The sequence below is a fragment of the Saccopteryx leptura genome, chromosome 1, assembly GCF_036850995.1.
Source record: "Saccopteryx leptura isolate mSacLep1 chromosome 1, mSacLep1_pri_phased_curated, whole genome shotgun sequence".
Lineage (NCBI taxonomy): Eukaryota > Metazoa > Chordata > Mammalia > Chiroptera > Emballonuridae > Saccopteryx > Saccopteryx leptura.
In genome coordinates, this window is record NC_089503.1 from 345678521 (window position 1) to 345699070 (window position 20550).

General features: G+C 36.2%; 1 protein-coding gene across 3 annotated transcripts in view; it reads left to right on the forward strand.

Moving 5' to 3' along the window:
• LCA5 (lebercilin LCA5) overlaps nt 1-19544 on the forward strand; it is a 40289-nt gene extending 20745 nt beyond the window's left edge. For all 3 annotated transcript variants that reach the window (XM_066358979.1, XM_066358981.1, XM_066358980.1), the window contains exons 3-8: nt 3095-3624; nt 8824-8961; nt 10197-10293; nt 10962-11101; nt 13781-13916; nt 16761-19544. In XM_066358979.1, the coding sequence (XP_066215076.1) occupies nt 3095-3624; nt 8824-8961; nt 10197-10293; nt 10962-11101; nt 13781-13916; nt 16761-17590 (1871 nt within the window). In that variant the 3' untranslated portion in view covers nt 17591-19544. The remainder of the gene's footprint in view (nt 1-3094; nt 3625-8823; nt 8962-10196; nt 10294-10961; nt 11102-13780; nt 13917-16760) is intronic.
• The last annotated feature ends 1006 nt before the right edge of the window (nt 19545-20550 follow it).

A 20550-nucleotide genomic window follows, 5' to 3' on the forward strand; every position in this document is an offset into this window, starting at 1 on the left:
TATGAGAAAGCAATCAATGAATAACTAAGGTGTTGCAACGCGCAATGAAAAACTAATGATTGATGCTTCTCATCTCTCTCCATTTCCGTCTGTCTGTCCTTGTCTATCCCTCTCTCTGACTCACTCTCTGTCCCTAAAAAATAAAAAATAAATAAATATAGTTAATATAAAACGTTATATGTATGAAATATTCTACATTCTTTTAAAGGCAGAGTGTTTGAACTCCAGTGTGCATTTCACAGCTATGGCATATCTCAGTTTGTATTACCTACACTTCACATTTCTCAGTAGCTGCATGTGGCTGGTCACTAAAGTATTGGATAGTATAGTTTCAGAGCTGCAAGTAGGTTTTCCCTCATTTTTTTCTTTTTTCTTTGTTTTATTCCAAGCGAGAGATGGGGAGATAGAGAGACAGACTCTCACATGGGCCCCAACCAGATCCACCAGCCCCCACCCCCTCCTGGGCTAAAGCTCTGCCCATCTGGCGCCTCTTGCAACCAAGCTATTTTTAACACCTGAGGTGGAGGCTCCACAAAGCCATCCTTAGTGCCCAGGGCTGATGCACTCACACCAATCAAGCCATGACTGTGGGATGAGAAGGCGTGGGAGGAGGAGAATGGAGAAGCAGGTGGTCACTTCTCCTGTGTGTCCTGACCAGGAATCAAACCCGGGACATATATACACTGGGCTGACATTCTACCACTGAGCCAGCTGGCCAGGGCCTCCCTTATTTATTTTTATTACCACTTCTTTGATGTATTCAAGTGTTATTAGAACTGGAATCTCAAATCAGTATACATTCAAAACATCATCTTTATAATCTATCTTTTTTTTTCTTTTTTTTTTACAGAGACAGAGAGAGAGAGAGAGAGAGAGGGATAGATAGGGACAGACAGACAGGAACAGAGAGAAATGAGAAGCATCAATTATTAGTTTTTCGTTGCGACACCTTAGTTGTTCATTGATTGCTTTCTCATATGTGCCTTGACCGTGGGCCTTTAGCAGACTGAGTAACCCCTTGCTCAAGCCAGCGACCTTGGGTCCAAGCTGGTGAGCTTTTGCTCAAACCAGATGAGCCCACGCTCAAGCTGGCAACCTTGGGGTCTCGAACCTGGGTCCTCCATGTCCCAGCCCGAAGCTCTATTCACTGCGCCACTGCCTGGCCAGGCTATAATCTGTCTTTTTAATGAAACTTTATAATATTAAATTCTAAATGCTATTTGTTAATCTTTGCTTGTTTAAATAATGGAATCGGTATTCATGGCTGGCGAGATGGGTAGGGGAAGGTTGGATTTTCTAGTTTCTTTTTTCTTTTTCTTTTTACTCTGGAATACATTTCCTTCTTGAAAAAAATGCAGTCACTTTGGAGATTAAAGTTCATTATTCGTGACTGTGGCAGATATGCAAAACTCTCTTTTAAAGGGCAGTGTTCTGCCTGACCAGGTGGTGGCGCAGTGGATAGAGCGTCAGACTGGGATGTGGAAGACCCAGGTTGGAGACCCCAAGGTCTACAGCTTGAGCACAGGCTCATCTGGTTTGCGCAAAGCTCACCAGCTTGGACCCAAGGTCGCTGGCTCGAGCAAGGGGTTACTCAGTCTACTGAAGGCCCACGTTCAAGGCACATATGAGAAAGCAGTCAATGAACAACTAAGATGTTGCAAAGAAAAACTGATGATTGATGCTTCTCATCTCTCTCCGTTTCTGTCTGTCTGTCCCTATCTATCCCTTTCTCTGACTCAAAAAAAAAAAAAAAATTAAAGGGCAGATGTTCTGTATATGAAGGCCCAAGTTAAATGAACTTTTAGTAAAAATAACATTCCAGATTTCTGTGAAAAGTTGGGATCTAATATGTACACTTTAAGGATTTCATATGCGTATATTTTTAGAATGTAGTGTTTAGTTGTTTTTTTTTTCTCAAATGATGTCAGACGTTTTGATATGAGCATCACACAGAAGCAAGCTCCTGAGAAAGCATTTATAATCACATCAGTACTGCATAAGTGTTTTTCCATTTTCAATCACTAATAAGTGGGATTAAGTTTTTTTTACTGATAGAATATTTATCAAGACTTTGTTTTACAAGCACACTTCATTTAATCTTCAAGACAGCATACTTATGTAAGTGGTGTTACCCTCATTCTATGGGCAGGGCAGATAGACCTAGAAAGGTTTAGTTGAGTTGCCCAAGGAGTTACTCAGTGGTAAAGCTGAGTCCTAAACCCAAACCTTCTCACTATACAACATGTCATCCTGTTTTACCAATTTAAGAAAAAGAGTTCTAATTAATTTAGAGAAAACTTACATTTCCACATTTCAAATGATGATCTCGGCCAAATGTCTTTGCACAAATGACCTGAATATCAAAATGTTTGTCCAGTGTTTATTTGGCAACATGTTAATGCTGATGATGTCCATGTTTGAATTCTGACTTGCTATCTTACTATAAAGTTAAAAACGGTAAATCATGATACTGCCATCTTTTAAAGCAATGCAGAATAATTCCCTGTAAACTACTATTGTCATTTTGATGGATCAGAATATTTTTCACTTTCCTGAAAAGATTCCAAACCTTTTTTTTTTTTTTTAACAGAGACAGAGAGAGAGTCAGAGAGAGGGATAGATAGGGACAGACAGACAGGAACAGAGAGAGATGAGAAGCATCAATCATCAGTTTTTCGTTGCGACACCTTCATTGTTCATTGATTCCTTTCTCATATGTGCATTGACCGTGGGGCTACAGCAGACCAAGTAACCCCTTGCTAAAGCCAACGATCTTGGGTCCAAGCTGGTGAGCTTTGCTCAAACCAGATGAGCTCGTGCTCAAACTGGTGACCTCGGGGTCTTGATCCTGGGTCCTCGGCATCCCAGTCCGATGCTCTATCCACTGCACCACCTCCTGGTCAGGCCCAAACATTTCTTAATAAAATGTTATATTAAAAGTTCTAAATAAAATCTGATATTTAACTAAATATTATAAAATCATATGTTAAGGAACAAAATAACTGAAGAATGTTATGAATCCACTTGTTAGTATAAAAAATAATACTACATTTGGTACAGCTTTCATTTTACATTATTACTGTTTCTTTTTTAGCCTTTAGGAAACCAAATTCTAAGGGTCCACCAAACAGAAAGGGAATCCTAGTGGGATTTTGCTCCCAGAACCTCAAAAAGGAGCCACCTTGGAAAGATTTTGATTTTGTTGCAAAACAGGTTATTTCTTCAACACTGCTACAAGTCACTGAATTACAGAATAAAAGAACTGAACTTCAGGCCAAGTTAGCTGAGCTGCTAAAAGAGAATAAGACTTTGAAAAGTGTTCAGTACAGACAGGAGAAAGAGCTGAGTAAGTTTGAAGATACAGAAAATGAAATCTCACAACTTATTTCTCACCATAACAATGAGATTACAGCACTCAAAGAATGCTTAAGAAAATCTCAAGAGAAAGAACGGATATCTGAGAAAAAGTTGAAAAATGCAGAAATTGAACTACGTAGCACAAAAAATTCCTTGGAAGAACTGAAAAAGATGTCTGAAACTAGACACCTACCTGAACGAGATGATTTGACAAAGAAACTAGTTGCAGCAGAGCTAAAATTAGATAACACTGAGAGAAGAATTAAGGTAAAATTTCTACAGCTTCTAATTGTGCTGTTTTGCATTATTTTTGATTGGACATTTAATGTACTCTATTAAGATTGCTTATTGAAGTGAAGATTATTTCTTTAGTATTATCTTTTTCAGTAAGAAATTAGAAAAAATAATATTGTGTATTTAAGAGAAAGATGCAAAAGATTGTGTACATGTATATGTTGTAAAACAAGGGCCATGTGTAATAGATAAATAATTGTGTGGATCATAGTCATTTGGGAAAATACACTATTTGACTATCTGTTTATTTCTCTAGATTAAAAATACTATAATAGCTGTAGTGTATAAAATTAACACTTTGTGGCCATTTTGTAAGAAATGCAACATGAATATATTTTCATTTCTTTGAACATTTCCGAAAGACATCTTTTGGGGCAGGTATGTGCCTCAGCTCCCCAAAATGAGAACTGGTATGAAAGGCGGGTGGAAGAATATTGAGTTTCTAGTCTGAGAATAAAGCAGATCTTTACAATATTTTTTTTATTGAAATGAGAGAGAAAAAGGGTACTACCCCATAACTGTTACACAGACAACTTATATTATTAGGTCCTACCTGTTATATGTATGTATCAAACAATCCCTGAGGTTAGGGCTTAGAATTGCTAAGAGTCAACACGTAGTTTGGAAAGTGAAGATAAGGAAAACTATGGAAATAATGCCTGCTGAGAGGGAAAGTCAGAACTGTAAATAAATTAGCTTTTCACTATATATATATATATTTATTAGGTGTTTTTAATGCATGGCCGAGAGTTTTTATCATAAATGGAAGTTAGCATTTGTCAAATGCCTTTTCTGCATCTTTTGATATGATTGTATGGTTTTTAAACTTCATTTTGTTTATGTGGTGTATCACGTTCATTTATTTGAGGATATTGAACCAACCTTGCATCCCAGGAATAAATCCCACTTGATCATGGTGTATGATCTTTGTATTGCTGAATTTGGTTTGCTAATACTTTGTTGAGGATGTTTGCATCTATGCTCAGCGGGGATACTGGCCTATGATTTTTTTATAGGGTCTTTGGTTTTGGTATCAGGGTAATACTGGCCTTGTAAAATGAGTTTGGGAGCTTTCCCTCCTCTTCAGATTTTTGGATAGTTTGAAAACGATAAGTATTAATTTTTCTTTGAATCTTTGGTAAACTTTTCATGTGAGGCCATCTGGTCCAGGGCTTTTGTTTGTTGGGAGTTCTTTAATTATGGATTTTATTTTGATAGTAGTTATCTGTTCAGGTTATCTGTTTTTTTCTGATTCAGAATTGGAAAATTGTATGTTTGTAGGAATTTATCCATTTCATCCAGGTTGCAAAATTTGTTGGCAGATAATTGTTTCCAATTATATCCTTGTAGTCTTTTGTATTTTTGTGATGTCAGTTACTTTTCCAATTTCATTTCTGATTTTATTTGGACCTTCTCTCATTTTTTCTTCATGAATCTGGCTAAAGGTTGTCAATTTTGTTTATCTTCTGGAAGAACCAGAACTTGGTTTTATTGATATTTTTTTAAGACCGTTTTGTTATTTCCAGTTTGATATTTATTATTTCCTTCCTTCTACTTACTTTGGGCTATGTTTGCTCTTCTTTTTCTAATTATTTTAGGTGGAAGGTTAGATTGTTTGAGATTTTTCTTGTTTCTTGAGGTAGGCGTGTATTGCTGTATATTTCTTAGAACTATTTTAGCTGTGTCCTGTGCATTTTGAGAATTTTCATTTGTTTCAAAGTATATTTTGTTTTGTTTCATTATCTCACATATTAACTTGTTCATTGTTGAGTAGCAAATTTATTATTTTATTTATTTACTTTTTTATTTTTTTAGAGAGAGGAGGGGAGAGAGGGGAGGGAGAAGAGAAGCATCCATTTGTTGTTCCACTCAGTCGTGCATTCCTTCGTTGCTTCCGATGTGTGCCCTGACCGGGAATCAACCCCACAATTTTGTCATTTCAGGACTGCACTCTTACCTGATTGAGCTAACTGGCCAGGGCATTTAGTAGCATGTTATTCAGCCTCCACATGTTTGTGTTTTTTTCAGTTTTCTCCTTCAGATTCTAGTTTCATACCATTGGATCAGAGATGTTTGATATGAATTAAATCTTCTTAAATATAGACATTTGTTTTGTGGCCTAACATGTGGTCTGTCATGGAAAATACTTCATGTGCACTTAAAAAGAATGTATATCCTGCTGCTTTGGGATGAAATGTTCTAAAAATATCAATTAAGTCTATATGGTCTAATGTGTCATTTAAGACAATTTTTTTCTTGTTGATTTTCTGTCCAGATAATCAGTGGGCTGTTCAATTCACCTACTATGCCTGCATTACTATTGATCTCTTCCTTTATATGCTTTATGTATTTATTTTATATATTTAGGTGCTCCTACCTTGGATGTGTAGGTATTTACAGGAGTTATATCCTCTTGTTGGGTTGATCCCTTTATCATTATGAAATGCCCTTCTTTTATCTGTTTTAACAACCCTTATTTTAACATCTATTTTGTCTCTATAAGTATTGCTACTTCAGTTTTTTTCATTTGCATTTGCATGAAATTTGTTTTTCCATCTCTTTAAATCTTTGTGTGTCTTTCAGTCTGAAGTGAGACCCTTGTAGGCAGTAAAAATACAGGTCTTGTGTTTTGGTCTACTCACCTTTTGATTGGAACATTTAAAGTAATTTGTGATAGTTATGTACTTTTGCCATTTTGTTGTTTTCTGATTGTTTTTGTACTTTTTCTCTATTCCTTCTTCTCTTGCTCTATTACATGTTGATGACTTTTTGGAGTGCGTTTAGATTCCTTCTCTTTATTTCTTGTATATCTCTTGTAGATTTTGGTTTGTGGTTACTGTGTGCTTTACATATTCCAAGCTACGTTTATATCAGTCTGTTTTAGTTGATGGTTGCTTAAGTTCCAACACATTCTGAAATCAGTAGGTATTTTACTCACCTTCTCCATTTTTGTATTTCTTATTATTTTTTTTACTTCATTTGTTTGTATCCCTTGATTTATTATAACTACACATGATTTCCCTATTTTGCCTCTTAACCTTTGTACTAGCTCTATAGTTGGTTAATCTACTGCTTACTAAGTGTTTTGTGTTGGTCAGTGAGATTTTTTTCTTTTCTCTATTTTCTTGTCCATATTTTTTATCTTTCTTTTTTACTTAAAGTTCCTTTAACATTTCTGTAATACTGGTTTACTGTTGATGAACTCCTTTAGCTTTTTCCTGTCTGAGAAACTCAATCTCTCTTTCAATTCTAACTCATAGCCTTGCTAGGTAATCTTGATTGTGCCAATACCCTCTGACGTTCAAAGTTTGTGTTGAAAAATGTACTAAGTCTTATTGGAGTTCCTTTGCGTATAAATAACTGCTTTTTTCTTGCTACTTTTAATATTCTAACTTTGGTATTTTACTTATGATATGTTTCATGTGGGCCTCTTCGGTTTCATCTTGCATTGGACTCTCTGAGCATCTTGGACTTGTGTGTCTATTGCCTTAGCCAGGCGAGGGAAGTTTTTGGTCATTATTTCTTCAAATAGATTTTCAATCCCTTGCTCTCTCTCTTCTTGTGGTACCCCTGTAATGTTACTATTGGCACACTTGATGTTGTCCCCAAAGGTCCCTCAAATCAGTGGTTTTCAACCGCCATTCCGTGGACCAGCATGAAATTTCTAGTGGTCCTGCACCAGTCCACGGACTGGCGGTTGAAAACTACTGCTAAACTATTGTCGTTATTTTTCTTTTTGTTATTTTGATTGGGTGTTTACTGCTACCTGTTACAGATCACTGATTGAGTTGCTTCATCTAATCTGCAGTTGATTCCTTCTAATATATTATCACTTCAGTTACTGTATTCTTCATTTCTGACTTTTCTTTTTTTTATGGCCTCTATCTCTTTATTGAAGTTCTCACCTGAGTTCATTTACTCTTCACCTAAGTCAACTGAGCATCCTTAAACCCAGTGTTTTGAAGTCTGTATTTGATAAATTGCTTTACTCTTTTTTATTTAGTTCTTTTTCTGGAATTTTGTCCTATTCTTTCATTTGGGACATGTTTCTTTGTCTTCTCATTTTGGCTTCCTTCCCTTGTTTGTTTTTGCTAGATTTCTGAGATCTTTATTTTTTCCTTCCATCTGCTGATTTTGAAATTAACTTGTTCTTTGTCTAAATCTGTTGAGGTGTAAAGTTAGGTTATTTGCAGTCTTTCTAATTTCTGAATATATGCATTTATTGCTATAAACTTTCCTTTCAGAACTGCCTTTGTTGCATGCCATAAGATTTGGTTGTTACATTTCCATTTTTATTTATTTAGAGATAATTTTTATTTCCCTTTTTTTCTTTTGACTCAGTGTTTGTTTAGATGTGTGTTGTTTAGTTTTCACTTATTTATAGATCTCTCACTTTTATTTTGATTTCAGTTTTATACCATTTTGGTCAGAAAAGATCATTGGTATGATTTCTTTCTTTTTTTTCAAGAAAGAGAGAAAGGAACAGACATGGACAGATAGACAGGAAGGGAGAGAGATGAGAAGCATCAACTCATAGCCATGGCACCTTGGTGGTTCATTGATTGCTTTCTCATATGTGCCTTGACTGGGACGCTCCCATTGAGCTAGTGACCCCTTGCTCAAGCCAGCAACCTTGGGCTTCAAACCAGCAATCATGGGGTAATAATGTGTATGATCTCACGTTCAAGCCAGCAACCCTGTGCTCAAGCTGGTGAGCCTGCACTCACACTGGCAACCTCAGGGTTTCAAACCTGGTTCCTCAGCATCCCAGGTTGATGCTCTATTCACTGTGCCACTGCCTGGTCAGGCTATTGCTATGTAATTTTACACAGCTGTCTTTGTAGCTGTTTGCCCAATCAATGACTCAAAAACCCGTTTCTCATCCCTTTAGCTATTTTTTGCTCCCAACTTAAATGACTATCCATGTATTCTTCAGACAAATGCTTTAAGAAATTATTTATAAATCATTATGAAAAACAAAGAAAGGAATAGTAGCTAAGTAATAAATTGTTGGTCAGTCTGTTTCACAGTTTATTTTGTTTACAGACACTAATCCTAGCTTCATTTGTATATATTGTACAATACTACTGAAAAATTCACTTTGATGCTAAGTGTAATGTTTTACTGTTGAATTATAAGTACTATTTTTATGTGTTTGTACAAATATCATAGGAACTCTCAGAATACCTGAAACTGAGTAATAAGAGTTTCAAACGACAGCTGCGTGCTGAAAGGAAAAGGGCTGACGTTGCTCACAATGAAAATGACGTTCTTCAAAAGGAGCTGGAACAACTACGTCACAAATTAAAGGTACTTTATTTAAAATCATATTTTTTATGATTACATATTACAATTGTAATACATATTATTTGAAAACTCAATATTTTACAACACTGTTAACTTTCATATTTATAAATCAGAGAGTATCATTTACAAAATTCCAGTATCCTTGGCACTTTAAAGACCAGGTTTGTTAATATAGTTACTATAACGTGACAAAAATGAAACATTGAATACACTAATATGAATGATATAACTGAAATAAGTCATAAAATTCTGGAAGAAAATTAGGGGAACCAGAGTTTTTTTGTCACATGCTTGAATAATCCAGTGTTCTTCCTCAGATAACCTCATGATTAATTATTTTTAAAGTTATTTTAAATAACTCATTTTATTTTCAGTGTTTAGAGGAAGCATTCAAATCAGTTAGTTTTGTTAAAACAGATGTTCTTAATTCTCTCCTGAGATAACTGATGGGTAGAAATTTTGTGCAAAATCTTTTTTTGTTGTTTATGCATTATCTATCTTCTCCAAAGGGTCAAGAACACTTGTGTTGTAAAAATAAGTTCTAATTTTTAACCTAATAATTTATAACTCACAACTGAGAGATGCTAAATAAATTGTCTCTGTTGCTAAGCCTGGAAGACAGTTTAGAACACTAGCTCTAGCAGGTAGGAGGGAGTAGAAAATTAATTTTGTCTTATTTTCTCTCATTTGTTTGCCTGCCAGTATATATTGGACTTTGCAGGGAGAATCATTGCTCTACCCTAACCTAAATGTCCTAGAGACATTTCTTTCTGTAGTTAGGTAGTTATAAAGGGAAATGGAACTATGTACCAAATTTTTCGCTCCATAAGACGCACCTCGGTTTTTAAGGAGGAAAATAAGAAAAAAATATATTCTGAACCAAATGGTGTGTTAAAATATTGAATAAAATATACCACAATAATATTTCAACAATGTAAACTCAACAGCAGTATTAACAACCATTAGCACTGTTATTAACAAGTGAGAAGAGACTTTAATGTTCAAATACTCTTTTAGTTATCTGGGAACCTGCAGCAGCTAAAAAAAAAATGAATATTCACTCCATAAGACACAATGGGCATTTCCCCCTCCACTTTTGGGGAAAAAAAGTGTGTCTTATGGAGCGAAAAATACGGTATGTTCCAATTTGGTAAAAAAAATACCAAGTGACAAGGTGAGGATTTTTGTTTTGTCTTAAACTGAGACTCTGTCCTTGATTGTGCTGGGCTTGTTTACAGGAAAAGGAGAGAGAACTGAATGTAAAAAACATATATTCTAATCGTCTACCAAAGTTTTCTCCAAAGAAAGAAAAAGAAGATATATCAAGAAAAAACGGTATAGTAACTATTATTGTTGAAAAACGTGGTATTACTATAATAAATTCTGAAATAGGAGGAAGGCAAAGGGAAAAGAATTTATTGAAATTTAAGTTTCCTTTAAACTACTAACTAGTTTAGTATTTACTGTTAGTTTTCAGAAATTCTTTCAACTTTCTCAAGATTTTTCTGAGTTTTTAAGTTATATTTTACATAATTTCTAAGAAATCTTTATAACCATACTCCAAACGAGAGATTATAGTATAACGAATATTTTATGGACAGATCACCTAGCTTTAACACTTATATATGATGTATTTTGTTACTTTTTTCCCAGAGTATTTTAAAGCAAAATCCAGCTATTGCATTTCACTTAAAAATACTTTGGTATTGATTTGCATAACTTTACCTTAAAAAAAAAAAAGCATAATTTTTCTTTTCTGTGAATTACAGAAAGTTAAAAATGTAAACTTTATAAAAGCCTGATAGGATTTACCTGTTAGAATTGTCCTCAAATTATATAATTGCCAGTAAATCTTAGAAACAAAAATACTAACATGAATAGTCATGGAGCTGAGACAAACACGCATTGTCTCATTTACATGGAATATATATACCAGCTGAATTCCATATGTCTTAGCAATGTTTCATAAGATAAGAAAAATTCTTTTATAATTTTCACGGTAGCTGCATGCCAGACTGATTTTATACGCCAGTGTACAAAAGAAGTACAAACCAGTGAAGACTTCAAGCTGGAAGGATTTCCTATTGCACCACAAACATTTATGCGTTATAAAAACAAAAGGGAACCTGAACGTCTTACTTTGGTGAGTTCAGCAATAGGATTAGGTACCAAACTCGAGGTGTGAAGTTATTCCTGAAACACAGTATCAAACATTTTTAATGTCAGCTGTGATGCCCCTGCTCTATCTGTAAATGTACAACTAGCTTTTCAAAGAGACGAGTGACAACTGTGTATTTTTATTAAATTCTTTGGATTGAATCTTAATCTACATTGTGTCTTTCAGATGCTTCAGAAAGGTTGATTGTACCTTCTGGGTTGGAGGTAGAAGGGAAGAAAAATTTACTTTCGAAGTTCCTTACCTTGTATATACCAAGATCATCTTTAAAAATCTTTGCTTTTATGTTTAAAAGCAAATTATAATAGTTTTCAAATGATTTGTTAGAAACTGACTACATTTAATTTGGGGGGCATGCTATGGAAGAGAACTTTCTGAGTTAGGTGAATCAGTGGAATCTGACGTTATACCATTCAAATTAGAGTGACATTCAGTGGGTCTGTGTTGGGCCTTCATTTAATAGGACTTATATTCTGAATATTGGAAGGTGCTCTCTTCTAAGAGGTTTTTCTCTTTAGTGTTTAGGTGGGGCTTTTTTCAGATTTTATTTATTGACTAGAGAGAGAGAGAAAGGCATGAGGGAAGGAGTGGGAAGCATCAACCAGTTGCTTCTCGTATGTCTCCTGACTGTGCAAACCTAGGGAGCCTGACTGGTGAGCTCAGCACTCCATATCAATGCTTTATCCAGTGTGCCACCACGGGTCAGGTTAGTGCTTAGTTTAAATCCAAAGGGAACCTGTACCAAAGAGCCGTTCGTTATATTTTATAGAATCCTGTGATTTTTGTGGCTTGAACGTTTTCCCGTGACCCTGAGATCTCTACTTGTATAAAACAGGAAGGATGGCTGATTTGGTTCCTGTGCATACTCAAGTTTTTGTTTCTTTTACAATTTAAACAAGTTAGCTGTATCTGCTGTGTTTCTTACTGTATTTGCACAGTCATTGAGACTGGAGATCATGTTAATTTGTCTTTTTGAAAGGGTAAAGTGTGGAATAGCAAAGTAATTCTTTAAGATGATAAAAATATTTGGTGTTTATAAGTTTCAGCAGAAGGAACAGCAACTTGATATAATGAAAAGAGGGCAGTCCTGGAATTAGCACTGCTTGTTAGTTAAATTCTGGTTCTGACATTTCAGTTGTGCGACTTCTTGGGGTTTCAATTTTCTTACTTAAAAAATGGGGGTGTGTTACCCTTTAAGCTTGTGGTAATAACTAATCATGAAATTTAAAGGCCTCAACAAATGGTAACTGTTAGTTAAAGTACAGGCAAAGTTGCTATTGTAAAGACACCCAGAACACAATGTTTCAAGCAAAATACAAGTCTCTCCCGATAGACTGAAGGTGAATGGATAGTCTAGAATAGATAGACAGCTTTGTTCAATGGTAGTCATCCTCTGTCTTCCTGCTCTTCCATCCTTTTTTTTTTTTTTAAGCGAGAGAGACAGAACAGAGAGAGGCAGAGAGAGGGACAGATAGAGACAGACAGACAGGAAGGGAGAGATGAGAAGTATCAATTCTTTGTTGCAGCACCTTAGTTGTTCATTGACTAGTTTCTCATATGTGCCTTGACTGGGGGCTCCAGCTGAGCCAGTGACGCCTTGCTCAGGCCAGCGACTTCTGACTTCAAGCCAGTGGCCTTTGGGCTCAAACCAGCGACCATGGGGTCATGTCTATGATCTCATGCTCAAGCTGAAGACCTTGGGGTTTTGAACCTGAGTCTCCTGCATCCTAGGCCAACATTCTATCCACTGTGCCACCACCTGGTCAGACTGCTCTTCCATCTTAAAGAATATAGTCCTCTTCTATATGCTTGGAACTGGTTCATCACCCTTGTGAGGTTAGGAATAAGGAAGTGAAGGGCAAGCAGCTTTTGTTTTACAAGTGTGATCAGAAATTCATATACATACTTCACTTATACCCTGTTGGTCTTGTCTGTCTGCAAGAGAGGCTGGTCAGTGTAGTCTCTACTTGAGCAGCCCTCTGCTCTGCTAAAACAAAGTAATTTGTAACTAAAAGGAAAGGGGAAGATGGATACTAGGGAACATAGCTCTGCTATATAAGTCTACTAATAATAGATATTTACTTTTATTAAGAAAAATTACACTCATGGAAGGGACCATAAGAAATTTAAGTTTATATTTTTGACTTAAATTTTACAAAATTATTAATCAAAGACTTTGGACCTAAAGGTGTATGTGAGACTCAAATTCTAGTATTAACTTGAAAGATTCAGTGTAATTGTCTCTGCCTGTGTTACAGTTCAGCATCCTTTCAGTTGGCCTTTATCACTGGTTAACAGCCCTTCTGGTTAACTGAATTAATCAAATTTTGCTGTGAAATGTACAAAGCAAGGATACTTCTGAAACTTGTCTCTTCAGATTTTATGGAGGTTATTGACTTTACATCTATGATATTGATTTTGATAATAGCTTATAAATGCTTCCTTAAAATTTTAACTAAAGAAATACCTATGCGCTTTTGAAGTATCTTTCAAAGGGTGGTAACTTCAAACTTCCTGATCTATTAATTGAAAATTTGCTTAAATTTCTAACTTGGTATCATGCTAAATGGGGACAATTTTATAATATTTATATAGCTGCTTCTTTTTCTTTATGTGGACTTGAATTTTTTTTTTAATGTGTAATAGGACCTGAAATCTCAAGAGAAAGATACACATGAAGAAGCAGGGATTCTAAACCCAGTTTTGGAAAAAGAAGAAAAATGTGTTAAAAATCAAGGACTCTGTGTTGATAAACAAGACGTTGAGAAGCTGATGAAGGATGGTAAGAGTTTGTTTAAATACATGATGAGTCAGCATTTCTTGGGAAAGAAAGGGTTAACATCCCCTAGTATTATATTTTCTAGTTGAAGACCAAATTGGATATAAAGAACAAGAAAGGTTGACACAGGGGTAGGAGATGTTCTGTCCAGCATCTCAAGCAGTAACTTCATTCAAAGGAAAGAAAAAAAGTGAAAACTGTATTTTTAGGGTTAGACAATAAGGACAAAGTTAATTACCTTCAGAAAGTTCAGGCAAAAGGAAAAAAATTCTTGTGTATTAACTAAAGCTTGATGAAGACATAACTAAAGTCCAGTCTTCGTTATTGGCTTGACTTTATTAAATAGACTAGCCCAAGCATTAAAATCATTGAAGGATGGCCCTGGCCGGTTGGCTCAGTGGTAGAGTGTCAGCCTGGCGTGCAGAAGTCCCGGGTTCGATTCCCGGCCAGGGCACACAGGAGAAGCGCCCATCTGCTTCTCCACCCATCCCCCTCTCCTTCCTCTCTGTCTCTCTCTTCCCCTCCCGCAGCCAAGGCTCCATTGGAGCAAAGAATGGCCCGGGCGCTGGGGATGGCTCCTTGGCCTCTGCCCCAGGCGCTAGAGTGGCTCTGGTCGCAACAGAGCGACGCCCCAGAGGGGCAGAGCATCGCCCCCTGGTGGGCAGAGCGTCGCCCCCTGGTGGGCATGCCGGGTGGATCCCGGTCGGGCGCGTGCGGGTGTCTGTCTGACTGTCTCCCGTTTCCATCTTCAGAAAAGTACAAAAAAAAAAAAATCATTGAAGGATGAGGTCCTGAATATATTTCTATAAATTTTCTTTGGTTTTAGTATGTAAAGTAAATCTTTACCATGTTCAACCATTACTATGGAAGTGTAGTGAACCGGTTCACATGGTTTTAGATATTGGAAATGAAGTTCAGTGATAAATCCATTTCCATCAGGATAAAATGTCTTAAAGATATAGGTGAGACTAATCCTTTGAATGTATTTTGTTATATAGCAGCTGCTTATAGTTTAAGTTAATGGCTCATAAAATTACGAGTAATTATTACATAAAGTAGTGTATGTACATTTGTGTGTGTTTGTGTGTTTGTGTATTTAAAACAATATAACAGTAGACTCTGGGCAGTTGGCTCAGTGGTAGAATGTTGGCCTGACGTGTGAATCTCCTGAGTTCAATTCCTGGTCAGGGCAGACAGGAGAAGCGACCATCTACTTCTCCACCCCTATGCCTTCTCTCTCTCTCTCTCTTTCCCTCCTGCAGCCATGGCTGGGTTACAAGCATGGCTCAGACAGGCAGAGCATAGGCCCCGGATGGGGGTTGTGGGGTGGATCCTGGTCAGGGTGCATGCAGAAGTCTGTCTCTCTATCTTCCCTCCTCTTACTTGGAAAAAGAAGAAAAAAATGAATTAAACAACAACAATATAACAGTTGAATAGCACTATTGGCTAATGCACTAAGGGAGATGCTATCCTATGTTGAACTATAGAATAGAAAATGAGGAGGTTGCCCTGGCCAGTTTGCTCAGTGGTAGAGCATCAGCCTGGCATGTGGATGTCCTGGGTTCAATTCCCAGCCAGAGCACACAGGGGAAGCACCCATCTGCTTCTCCACCCTTCCCCCCCTCTCCTTTCTCTCTTTCTCTCTCTTCCCCTCCCGCAGCCAAGGCTCCATTGGAGCAAACTTGGGCTGGGTGCTGAGGATGGCTCCATGGCCTCTGCCTCAGGTGCTAGAATGGCTCCGGTTGCAACAGGATAACCCCCAGACGGGCAGAGCATCGCCTCCTAGTGGGCATACCGGGTGGATCTGGTTGGGCCCACGTGGTAGTCTGTCTCTCTGCCTCCACGTTTCTCACTTAAGAAAAATACAAAAAACAAAAGGGAATAGAAAATGAGGAGGTTATGTTCAGTTCTGTCTAAGGTACCAGGAAAAGAGAAAAAAAATAGACTGTCACCTTTCTTTATCCTTTTTGACTTGTTGATTTTTTCCCCCTGGATTCTATATGGAATGATCTCTGATGTCAGTGAGAATGTATACCATTCACTAAAATTACCAAATGCTATGGTGTTCTTACATATTTTAATATTTTTAATTTGGAAATAATTTCAAAATCACAACAAAGCAACAACAGCCAAAGAACTGTTAAGATTAAGTGTATACCTCATGTACATACCCTAAAATACTTTTCATGAGTAGTTCTCCAAAGTAGAGCAATTCTCTTATATCATGCCATATTGTTTTCAACCTCAGAAAATTTAAATTTGATACAACCCATTTCTCTAATCTGCTGCTGTCTATATTAATTTTGTCAGCTGATACAGTATTGTCCTTTATAGCATTTTCTTATCTGGAATAGCTTCTCAGTCTTTTAAAAGATATTTAGTGAAATTAACCTTATTGATGAATATAGGCCCATTTTTTAAAGCATAATTAGTTTCAGGTTAATGTTTCTCCTGTCAAAATACTAGTAAGTGATGTGTCTTTCTTGGGGTATAACATTCAATTTACTTTTAAGTTTAAAATAAAAGTGGTTTCTTTCTCCATCCATCCCACCACCCTCCATTCAGCATGCAGTAGGATATCAGGTATAAAGAATAGGCAGAGAACCTTCACCACCCCTAAATCAAAGAACAAAATTTTTCTTTAAATGTGAATCTTAAATGCAACAACCATTAAGTATATTTTTTGAATGTCAAGTATAGAAATGAAATTACGGTGTTCATTTTTACTATACTGATAATACCAAAATTAAACAAAGATTGTTGTTTTATAAAAGATGAGAGTTGAGGTTTCCTGCTAAAAAACATTGACTGCTATAAATATCTTTTTTTAAATTTGGTTTTATACAGAATGGGAAAGAGAAGAACTTGGTAAAAAGCAAAAAGAAAAGACATCTATGCTGGAGAGAGAAGTAAAGCCAGCATTGGAAACTGGAAGATACCAAGTGGAAATGTGCCAAATTCTAAATATTGGTAAATTGGAAGAAGGGGAAGAGGAAAGACTGAAGAGAGAACTGCTACTTGCAAAACTGAATGAAATCGACAAGGAACGCCAGGATTCTGAGAATCGAAAATGTCCTCCTCTGCCATTGCTACTTGATAAGGGATCTAAACAGCACTCCCCACAGAGAAGTCCCAAAACATACATGTTCTCTGAATCCCCAGGGAGATTATTTAATGGGCATCATTTGCAAGACATCAGTCTTATCACTTCAAAAGGAGATTGTCAGAATCCAGGAAGTATCAGAAGCCCAGTCTCTCCAGATGAGCTTGCATTTGGCGACTGTGTGGTTTCATTTGCAAAAACATCAGGGAAGTCAAATTCATTTAGCCAAAAAAGTAGCCTTTTGGATTTCCAAATAAACAGTATAGAGAAACTTAGTAAAGACGGTCTGGATTTAACCACAAGAAAAGAGAAAAAACTCAATTTGATGGAACAGCTGTTTGGTGTCAGCAGCGGCAGCCCCGTGTCCTCCAAAAGCAGTGACATGAATTCTCAGGCTGCCAGCAGAGGAGACTTCGACCCTTTAGATTTTCTCCCTGGGCGCAAAAGCAGCACGGGGAGAGAACAGGAAGACGACTTTTTCCTCAGTGAAGGAAGAAGTTTTCATCCAAGCAGACACAGATTAAGAAAAGCTGATTCTGACGATGACATTGAAGAAGTAGCACAACTCCCATAGACTGGAGAATACATTTTTTCATTTGTAAATAACTAAAATATTTTAATACGGTATATATTATAAACATTAAAACTTTTTAATATTGAAAAGTCCTCATTAAGGAGTGATTTAATAGATAAGTACAATGCAGAAGAAATGAGATCACACCACACCACATAGCTAGTTTGCCAACAATGAACGAGGCTCTTTAAATCGAACCAAAAACAGAGATATATTTTACATCATTTTGATTTTATTTACCAGTAAGTTTTACCTCTTGGATCAGCTCTGTGGGAAGTTTCACTCTTGGAGTTCATTTTCTATTTTTAATTCCTGTTTATTTATTTGTATTTAGCTTAGTGAGGATATGACCAAAAATAGTCTTCCTGCATATTACTATATGGAAATGAAGGGTGAGAAACTGTTGGGAATTGCAATTCCCAGGTGGTAGAGAACGGTGCTACTTCGGAGCCCACTCCTTAATGGATAGAGTTCCCTTTCTTACATGGCAAGGCTGAGCCACTGTTAAGTGGCAGCAACCACAACATTGAGATTTCCTATTCCTTTGGGAGAAACCTGAGGTAAGCACTATTTATTTCCCAGTTACAAGTCTCATTAAATCACTTACCTACAACTGTGCTAACGTACTAGGGGGAATTCAGGGGACATTTATTTGTTTACAGGGACAATTCCCCTGACATGGCTCCTAGCGTAATCAGTAATTCCTCTCCTTGTTCTCACTATTTGTATCTGAGAATTCATACCAAATACATGAAGTAGAGGAAATTTCATTCCAATATAGAAAGATTTTCAAATCAATTATGTTTCCAAAGGAATGTAACTTGGAAATTTTAATATATACTATTAAGATTTGAATTTACTGTCAAACTGAAGACATAATTAAAGTGTAATACTGTTATACTTATAGAACTAATTTTTAAGCAAACCTTGTTCAAAGTATTTTAGAAATGGGACTTCTGCCTTGCAGTGTAGGGTGGACGTTTTTCTATTGAAATGCATTTGCATTACTCTTTTTGTTCTTTGTGGGTCACGTCATCTGCAAAGGACTTTATGACATTACATTATGCTGGTATGATTGGTCTTTAAGAAGTAGTAATACATTACCAACCAAGGAGAGTTTTAACACTTAAAATTAAGATTGGGAGAAATAATGTTTTGGGGGAAGAATAAAAAAGAAATGTAGATTGACACTTATTCTAAAATGAGCTGTTTTTTCCCCCTAAGAATTTACTGTGTATTCACTCACAGTATGATTTCTAATGCAAAGCATACATACTGATGAGGTTACCGTGTTACTATTTTATCTTAAGTTCTTATAAATTCTTATTATTGATATTATTTCCTAACTGTTTAACAAGATATGCCTGGTTAGGTCTCTAATTAAAAAAAGATGTACCAGTTACCTTTTAAATTGTATTTCTGTCATTTATTGGGAATTGAATTTCCCAAAAGTGCTAAACTATATTTTTTAAGTGGTTTAATAAATAGATTTTTATGTCTGATGTAAATAATCATTTAGTATGTTGCAAATCATTCTAATATATGTAAACCACAATATTGTGATGCAGTTCTTAATAAAATGTTATGTAATGTTATTTCATTCATAGCTGCTAGTTTTTCTGCCAAAAGTATGCTAATATTAGGTTTAGTCTTATAGGCTTTTTATAAGGCCTTATAGTTAAATTTTATGTTCACGACATTGTAATTACTCTCACTTTTGTCTCTCTGATGATTTTTAGCCTGTAACCAGGTGCAACAAGACAGAATTGTTCATTTAAACCTGAAATTAAGTTATAGGCTTAGAATAAATATGGTGTGAAGCATTAAAATTGGAGAGTAAACTGTAAAGAACAGGTTTTTCTTTATGCACAAACCTTAGAGAGTAAGTCATTTTTTTCTAAATGTCAAGTTAAGTTTGTTATTTGTATTCAGAATTATTACTAATAAAAGTTGAAAACACACTATGACTCCTTGTTTGAATGATACCTTATATTACTAAGAAATATATAGTGGAAACATGACCTACAGGGTTTTTATTTCATTATTCACCTATTTTTTTCTGTCCAGTGTTTTTAGCTGAAGTAGGTGAATTTGCCCTAAATTTGGTTAGACAGTAAGCTAGTCTTATCAGATTATTATAGTTTTAATTAATACTTTCACCTTTAATAGCTATCATAATGGCATATATTGCTCATAATATAAAAAAGGGTGGGGGTAAGGAGAATTAAATTGAATCATAAAATAAACTTATTTTCTGGCTGACCTGCTGGGGTTTTTTTTATTCTCTTCATCTCATTCATACTAAACTTCTAGTATCCCTTGTTGGGTGTTACTAGGGTATATGCCTGATGAAAAGGGGGTGGGGAAATTTATGCTAACAATATGGACTTCTTAGGATTAAAGAAGGTACCATAAATTGTCAAGAAAGAGTCTGCCTTTGAAGCTTTTTTCCGCTTACACAATAAATGGCCCTTTCACAGGAAAGTCCCCTATTACATCATTTGACAGTGCTCTCCTTTTAGTAAAGAGCATGTATTCATTAACTGTGAGTGCTCCTGGGTGTGCCACACTGTACTGGATACCAGGAGAGCAAGACAGACCTGTCCTCGGCCCTCACAGACTGGATGCAGAGCACAGTGAGCCGTCCCTGCCCATCGGCTCACCCACACCCTTCCTGAGTGTCTTTGGGTCTCTCAGCTGTTATTGGTCTTTTAAAATACTTCTTAATTAAGGTGGTTTTGAGGAGTAAATGAAAATTTTGGTTAATGTTTGGCTGGGTGCCTGGTATATTATAAGCATTCAGTAAACATCAGTTATAGCTAATTGTGAGTTTCTTTTAGAAGCTAATTTAGAAAAGAGATCAGAGTTTGACTTCTGGTCAAGATGTTGGAATAGGTAAATGCAGTGCTTGCCTCCTCCCATTACCACATCAAAATTACAACTAAATTATACAACAACCA